An 8,803-nucleotide genomic window follows, 5' to 3' on the forward strand; every position below is an offset into this window, starting at 1 on the left:
ATCACTATTTTACTATAAATGCAAGTCTTTCATTGGTGGAGAGGTTGCAATGACGTCATTAACCAATCTTGGGTCGTTCAAATCCTGTATAATCGAAAACGCTATTAGTTGCTCAGTGAGCGGTTGTAGTACTAGATGAGCCTCTCAAAGCTTTTTTTCTCTTTCTAAATTTTACGAACGCCATGAGCAGTCTATACTTACTACGTCTGTGTTCACTATTATTGCCGGCTTTGATTCTATAGGTTATGTGATATGACGTACATGAGGAGTTGATATCACATTTATCGTATAAATTAACTGTAAATATTTCTAAAAGAAAATATATTTAATTATTTGTCATAATGACAAATCAACGACCAATTTCTTGTGGATTGGATTTTTGCTGTGCTGTAAATCTACTTGATTGTTTAGCATACGCGACCAATTTGAAGTAAACCATTGATTCATTTTTATTTATCAAGTTTTTAATAATAATTATGCAGATATGCTTGTGATATAATTGCATTATTGCTTACAATTTTAGGTATCATTTTGTGTGCGCTCCTTTGGTTCATCCTTTATTCAAAAGAGAATTTATCTCTGGCCCTGCAAAAAGTCGTGCAGGTCCATTTACTAGACCTGATTTAATTTTAAATAGTTCAGGTATAAATTAGATATAATTCTTTTTAAATAAATAAATTAACTTAGTATATATACATGACATTACTTTCAGATTGGAATAACTTAATAATTGGCAAATTTTCACCATTTATCAATGTGGATTCATCTAATTCAATTATTAGAAAAAATAGCGAAGAAACTTTAAATCAAGAATTAAGCCTAGCTAGTCATTTTGGCTTATCAGGAATAACTTTCAAATTAAAACATGGGACAGACAAAAATATCAATCTTGCAAGAATCATTTCTGATAAAATAACAAATAACAATTGCACTTTTCAGGTAACTATATAATTTTTTCTTATAAAAATAATTTGGAACCAGTATATTTTGGAACAAGCTAGTGTTATTCTATAGATTATAAATAGAAAAAAGTGTTATACTTATTGATAAATAGTCCATATCTTTTTATCTATAGTTGTAGAATGAGAAATACTGTTTAAAATTATTAAAATATTTTTTACGTTACAGGTGTGGGTACAAGTTCCTATGGAAAATCCAATTAGACAAACCTATTCTTATAGAACAGAGGATTGTCTAGTAGAAGAGAATCCATGGGAATGGTGGAATTCGTTTAGAGTAATATGTGATTACAATAAAAAATTAGGAGTTGCGTTAATTGTTAGCCAGGATTTGCCTGAACAGGAAGAGGTAATTTGTGCAAATTTACTTTACAAATTAAAATTTGAATTAAATGCAATATTAATGCAACATATTAATAAACTTATTTTGAATCTTAAACATAAGATTGATAGATGGCTTGGAGAACCAGTGAGATGCTTAATACTCCCGACAACAATATTTTTAACTAATAAAAAAGGATATCCGGTATTAAGTAAAGCACATCAAACCATAGTAAAAAAATTTGCTACATTAGAAGTACAATTTATTTTAACAGGCGTGACACGTTACCAAACTATTGGCTATTATCATAATTATCTTGATTATTTATGGAAGGTAAAACTATATAAAAAAAAATTATAGAAAATTATAAGGAAATATTTTGATAATTTAATAAGTTATACATAGAGAATGACATTTTCATTCTTCAAGGGATGTCAAACTAATGGAACAGTGGAAAGATTCGCTCGAGGTTATGAGGACTATCTGCAATGTCCACTGCAACCTCTAATGGATAATCTCGAATCACAAACTTATGAAATATTCGAGAAGGATCCTGTAAAGTATCGAGAGTATCAAAATGCTATATATGCAGCTATTAAAGCAACTATACCTAAAATGGAGGAAAAGGAAAGAAAAATGTAAGTTAAATAACTACAAATATACAAAAAGGAATATAGCAATTACCAATTTTCAGAATCATTATGGTAGTTGGTGCTGGAAGAGGGCCGCTTGTAAACTCATCTCTAAATGCTGCCAAAATGGCCAACCAGGAAATAAAAGTATATGCAGTGGAGAAGAATCCTAATGCCGTGATAACGTAAAGACTTTAAAATAAAGATTTTACATCCAATTAGATTATATATATATATATATATATATATATATATATATGTATGTTATTTCGTCGTATTTATAGCTTGCAGGCTCTTCAGAGAGAAATATGGAAAGACAAAGTTACAGTAGTATCATCTGATATGAGAGACTGGAATCCACCAGAAGAGGCAGATATTATTGTTTCTGAATTACTCGGGTCCTTTGGCGACAATGAACTGTCGCCAGAATGTTTAGATAACGTAATGAAGTTCTTAAAAGGTTTGCATTACATACTATAAGTGTATTAATTTAACTGATGTTAAAATTAACTTTTTTTATTTAAACTTTGTTAGAAGACGGAATTAATATACCGCAATCATATACTTCATATATCGCTCCTATACAGTCTTCTAAACTGTATAATGAAGTGAGACAACTTAGAGATAAAGATAAACATATGTTAGCTCACTTCGAAACTCCGTATGTGGTACATTTTCAAAATAAATATGACATAGCAAACCCAAAACCACTTTTTACATTCAAACATCCGAATACAGGTTTGTATAAATATAAAGTGTTGATCAATTATTTTTATATTTTGTTTTAATCTTTATGCATCTGTCACTGTTTTAGATACCGTCACTGATAATTCGAGATATGAAACAAAAACCTTTTTAGTGGATCAAAACTGCGTATTACATGGATTTTCGGGATATTTTACAACAATTCTATATGAAAATATTACATTGAGCATAGAACCTAGTACATATAGCCCAGATATGTTCAGCTGGTTTCCAATCTTCTTTCCACTTAAGGTAATATATTTATTAAAGTAATTATATGCACATAGGTTTTTTTATACATAGCTACTCGACTATATATGTGTGTGTGTTTGTGTGTGTGTGCGTGTGTGACACTGATCTCTTAGGTCATTGATATGATAGAATTTCATAATCTAAATCATATATAAATCTTGATAAAAAAAATTAAAATGTATATTTTTGTCTATCTTGTATATCTATGTTTATCTTTGTAGGAACCAATACAATTGAAGGCAGGAGATGAAATAAGAGTTCATTTTTGGCGTAGATGTAATTCTAAAAAAGTGTGGTATGAATGGTGCCTCAGTAAGCCCATACCGATTTCAATCCACAATTCAACTGGACGTTCTTCCACTATCGGATTATAACGTGACTAGTTTTATTCTATTCATGTAAGAAATTTTTGACAACACAATGGTGTAATTATCAAATTTAGACTCTATAATTCAATTTTTATAGAAAATATTTTTACTAAAGAACATCTTTAGGCAGCATTACATATAAATGCATTTTTATATTAGTTTTATTTGTGATAAGTAAAGTTGCCTAATGTGACAAAAATCTAGCATTAATGTAAAATCAATTAATAACAATCAATAACAAAAATTTATATAACCTTAATACCATATAAACTAGTATAAATTTTTTTATTCATGATGAATAATGTGAAAAACATTTCTATGACAATTTATTAATTTCTTTATTTGCATTTTGGATTTTCTTTTTTTTTTTATTTTATTTTTTTTTTGTTGCTTGAATATATTCAGCAATATCAAGAAAAACGATAAAAAATAATAAAGAAATACATAAGTAAAAGATGTTTGTGTAAAAGATACAATATATATGAATATTTCCTTGAATGCACATAGGTTTTTTATACATAGATACTCGAATATATATATAATTATATATATATATATATATGTGTGTGTGTGTGTGTATGCGTGACACTGATCTCTTAGGTCATTGATATGGTAGAATTTCATAACATACATTACGAGATATTTCAAAGTATACTGATATTATCGCCTTAAACTCACGTGATTGAATGCACGGTTCGGATAACATTGTATAAATGTTCTACATATTGTAACATATTTCATCATTATCCATACAATATAATTTCAAATGTGCATATGTATGTATGTATGTTTAATGTTTATAAATTCTGTTTGATTCAATCTTCAAGGAATTTTTTATTTTTCATATATATGCTTTTGATTTCACAAAAATTATTACAATTTTCTTAAATTATATGTGTACGTATCGCGCGAAACAAAACATGAAGATCTGAAAAAAGAGCATATTGTATTTAATAAAGTATTCTTTTATATTTTTTTAATTCCTATGTAAAGAACCAAATATTCCAATTCCTAAAACACAAATATTTATGCATGTAACAAAAGGCAATTAATAATTAAATAATTACATTTTTGGCTAGATCTATAGAGGTAACAGGGTATAAAGTAAAAACCATTCTCTAAAATAATGTTTCTCGCTGATAATCAAAATATAAAACTAGCTTGATTACATTCCTGAGGCGAGAGATAAGAAAGGGGTGAAAGATAACAACAATACTAGACCCGGGTCGTCAACGTCTTCTCTCGTCGTTCAATCGAAATCGCTTCATTTCACTCGTGTTGCGAGTTGTGTTACGACCGGCAGCGGACCGGTGCTATTCGTGCGAGAATCCAAGTTAAATCGTGGTATACAGAAACAAAAATGGCCCAATTCATCGCACACATTAGCAGGAGCGCGATGAAAACGCTCGTCTCACATGGCAAAAATGATTTACCCAGTAGTGTTGCACAAAACATTCAAATGTTCAGAACATCGAAAACGTTTCTCGTTGCGACACGTTCCATAACCACAACTCGATGCCTGAGAACTGGTAAGTACGTAAGAATTGGAAAACTTGATTATTTTAAAGGACGCGAGTTCGCTACAATGCTCAAAAGAAGTCATTTGTAACACATCCAAAATCGTAATATTCATTAATTTCCATAAAACCATGGTTATGAAATAAGAGTATAATCTTTCAGAACGGTGGTACACTGATAAACACGAATGGATAACAGTGGACGGCAAAGTGGGCACGATTGGTATATCGGATTACGCGCAGGAAGCGCTTGGAGATGTAGTGTATGCGCAGCTTCCCGATGTGGGATCCACAGTTAAGAAAGAAGGTAACTGATACGACATCCTTAATTAATGATTTTGAGAATGTAAGTTTTAAAGATTAATACTAAAAACACAAGTTGGAATGTTTATTCGAAAAAAAAAAAATGACCAATACTTCATTATTTTGATTCCGAAATAAATAACATTTTCGAATCTGTATGTCTAATTTTTTTTTCTGATATAAAAATGTGCTAACATGTATTGACTGATACTTCTGGAACACATTTCGTACAACGTTATAATATAAAATTTGTACAATACTGTAATGCAAAATCAAAATTTTTTTGTCATAAAATGAACTGTGATTTTTCAGAGGAATGTGGAGCTTTGGAATCTGTAAAAGCAGCTTCGGAATTAATAAGTCCAGTCAGTGGGAAAGTCGTGGAGAAAAATGAGGTGGTTGAAAATAAACCCAGCTTGATTAATTCATCTTGCTACGAAGAGGGTTGGTTGTTCAAAGTAGAGTTAAGTGATATAGACGAAGTCAAGAATCTAATGAATGAGGAAACTTATAATACATTCTTAAAATCAGATGTGCATTAGATTGGAATATTAGAAAAATGTTATCTAATACAGGTTTGATCCAATGACCAATGATTGCATTTTCCATTTAAGAACATTATTTGAGATTTCAATAATCTTGTACAGTCTAAAAAATAATTACATTCTGTGAAGAGTTTTACATTTTGGTCATTGAGAGCAATCACAACTGTATTTATAGGCATTGTTTCATTCAGTAGTTTTATAGCGGTAGATAACAAATTGATGTTAATTTATGTATAAATATGTGCATCAAGCAGTAACGTTTGATATTTTTCTAGCATGACATATATGATATTATTAAAATGTTAATAATAACATTATATAATTATATAATAATGTTATTAATTAATAAATGTTATATTAGTTCTTATAAAATTAAAATATTTAATACGTCAAAACATCACATGTATGAAATGTAACATAGAAATTTAAAAAAAAATTGAAAAATATTGTTTAGCAAGTCTAACATTGATATTGATTGCGATAATTGCAATATCTTTATTAGTCACTGTGCAATGTTCTTCTCGTATTTATTATACAAAGCAAACGAATACTTGTATATTGCGATATACAAGTTGTTTGATACATGAATAACAGCATTCGAGTTACGAATTATGATAGTTCTTGTTTTTTCTCTTTCCGAGTGCACAAGGGCGTTAAAATTTTGTAATAATTGTACATTCTAACGAGTGACTGAATAAAATACTAGTCTTAATTTGCACAAAATGGCATACTAATTGATCCTATTCCGTTTTTCACTTTCTGAATAGATCATCTTTTGCAATTTCGTTAGTCTAATAATAATCCTGAAGTCGAATGAGGGAAATATAATATCAACCAGTGGGGTTCAACCAGTATGATATATAAAAAAATAGTTAAGCTGTTAGCTATATAGAAAGGAACAGTTATCTGTTAATAATAAAGATATATTTACAATCAATTAATTGTTTTCTACATAATTTACAATTGCCAACTGCTAATGGCAGTGTTAACAACGCATAATAATTTTTTTTTAAACTTTATTCCAACGATTTATTGGATCAAAGAATCACATCGATATTAAATTATAGATCATTTGCCAATCATAATTGGTAACTGTACATATTTAACATAAAAAAATGTACATAACGCTGTAATCGTCGTATTCACTAATTACAATTGTTAATAAACATATTGTAACAGATCGAGTCGTTAATCATAATAGATATGTATATAGGATGAGGCGTTTAGAGTGTAACATATCAGTATCTGATCAGTATCTAAAAGACATTTAATATAAAAATTGTCGGGTTTCAATGAAAATATTTAGTGATTATATTATTTTCGAATAATAATAATAATAACAACAATAATAATAACACTTTTTTTCAATAGTATACAGTTCCTAGCATTCGCACAAAGTTTAAAGCTTCCGAAATTTCATACTTTTATATTAATAAAAGTGTCCTCAAACTTTTATTTTTTATTTCCTTATTTTGTATGCATATTCTCTTCATCAACTTACATTACTATTCGATTAGAAAAATATAGAATTTTCCATCGCTGTAACGTAAAATTTACATTAATGTTAAACACTATATTATTAAATTTACCTCGATCTTAAACTTAATGAGAAAAAAGAATGAGGTTTTATTTTAAGAAATATTTCTGAAATAAAAAAGAAATGTTTTTTTGTTGCCCTAATCAAGTCATAATCATCATGAAATATTTTCTTCAAAATCCTGCAATATTTTTATGTAATATTATCATATATATATATATATATATATATATATATATATATATTTACAGAAAATATTTGTCTCCAGCCTAAAATTCAACCTTAAATGAGATTAATATGTCACATTTTATATGCTTCACCCTATATATCAAATATATACAAAGATAATTGATTTAGAATTATCTTTAGAAGAGTTCTCATTAACATATATGATAGTGTTTGCGATTAATACGACTTGTTCCAAAATTATCAGACCGACACGTTCAGCAGGACGTCTCAGAGAAATGAAAGAAGACGATACAATAAATAAATAGTAGCGCGACTTTTTACCCAAACAGCAATGCATGATTTAAAACGACTTAATTTTTTCGACCGACAGCAGTAACTAATACATGGTAAACGACAGAGTTATGAACTAAAAATTTGCAGAGAAAAATACAATAATAGTAGACACTAAGATCTAATAACGTGGATATACAATGAATACTATACTTTTAATAAGTTGCATTACATCGTAGCTCTTTAACGTGTAATTATACACACTACAGGAATTAAAAATATCTGTTTATGCATGTTACATTCATTCATTCCATTCAAATTGCTATCTGGGCGTCTATTCTGAGGTATGTGGTTACTAAAAATGTAAAAGTATAAAAACTTAATACAGATATGAAGAGGTAGTCATTCGTGTCGTGAGTTAAATAGAAATAATCTTTCTTCCTTTTTTTTTTTTTCAATGGGGCACTGTAGATGAGAACAATGACAAGCCTTAGACTATTTCCGATCATGTTCAATGTGAAGAACTGGACGATTTGAAAATTTGGGAACATTAGCATATTCTATAAAGTCAAACTTGACAGAAGTCGGACACAAATCTTTACTCACGCGATAAGTACATGCGATACCTGCAATAAAATGCTTACGTCCGTGGTAATAATACTCGTTACCGCTCTTCTTGATTTGATTTAACACTCGATTCTTAAATCTACTGTGACATCGAGTTTTGCACTTGTCAACAAGTCGTTTACACCTAGTTAAATGTATCACGAAAAATCGGTGGAAAAAGTGAAAGTAGTAAAATAGCATTTTTTGCAGCAGGTACGTGTTTGATACGTGAATAAAAACAAGAGGAGTCGCAACGAGTATAATTTTACCAGTCTACCAGTGCGAGGAAAGATTTCTGTCTTTATTGTCACGTTTAAGCTTTGCATCTGACACAATATAATTTCCAATGGCTTTGATACCACAGGCGTCGAAGAGACAACCTTCACAGCACTGAAGAATTTCTGACTATTGGCTAAACAATAATAATAGTAATAATTAATAATATTCAATAATCTATTAGTGAAAAATTACTACTTTCGATCGCTACCTTAACATTTACTAAATATTTCTCTATTTAACAACTGTGATACGATTAATGTTATCTTATGTATTTAGAATT

The 8,803-nt window shown here is 29.2% G+C and overlaps 2 protein-coding genes across 2 annotated transcripts; both read left to right on the forward strand.

The window, feature by feature from the left end:
* The first annotated feature begins 93 nt into the window (after window positions 1-93).
* Window positions 94-4,103, forward strand: csul (protein arginine N-methyltransferase 5). The gene is made up of 11 exons (XM_012373270.2): window positions 94-430; window positions 524-642; window positions 713-939; window positions 1,129-1,308; window positions 1,405-1,614; window positions 1,711-1,919; window positions 1,976-2,098; window positions 2,198-2,373; window positions 2,448-2,651; window positions 2,728-2,909; window positions 3,131-4,103. Exons 1-11 carry the CDS (start codon window positions 342-344, stop codon window positions 3,281-3,283), a joined length of 1,872 nt encoding a protein of 623 aa, XP_012228693.1. The 5' UTR covers window positions 94-341; the 3' UTR covers window positions 3,284-4,103.
* ppl (pumpless) lies at window positions 3,709-7,459 on the forward strand. The gene is made up of 3 exons (XM_012373271.2): window positions 3,709-4,806; window positions 4,958-5,101; window positions 5,410-7,459. Exons 1-3 carry the CDS (start codon window positions 4,638-4,640, stop codon window positions 5,637-5,639), a joined length of 543 nt encoding a protein of 180 aa, XP_012228694.1. The 5' UTR covers window positions 3,709-4,637; the 3' UTR covers window positions 5,640-7,459.
* Window positions 7,460-8,803: the final 1,344 nt, after the last annotated feature.

This window comes from Linepithema humile, chromosome 1 (genome assembly GCF_040581485.1).
Source record: "Linepithema humile isolate Giens D197 chromosome 1, Lhum_UNIL_v1.0, whole genome shotgun sequence".
NCBI classification, from domain to species: Eukaryota; Metazoa; Arthropoda; class Insecta; order Hymenoptera; family Formicidae; genus Linepithema; species Linepithema humile.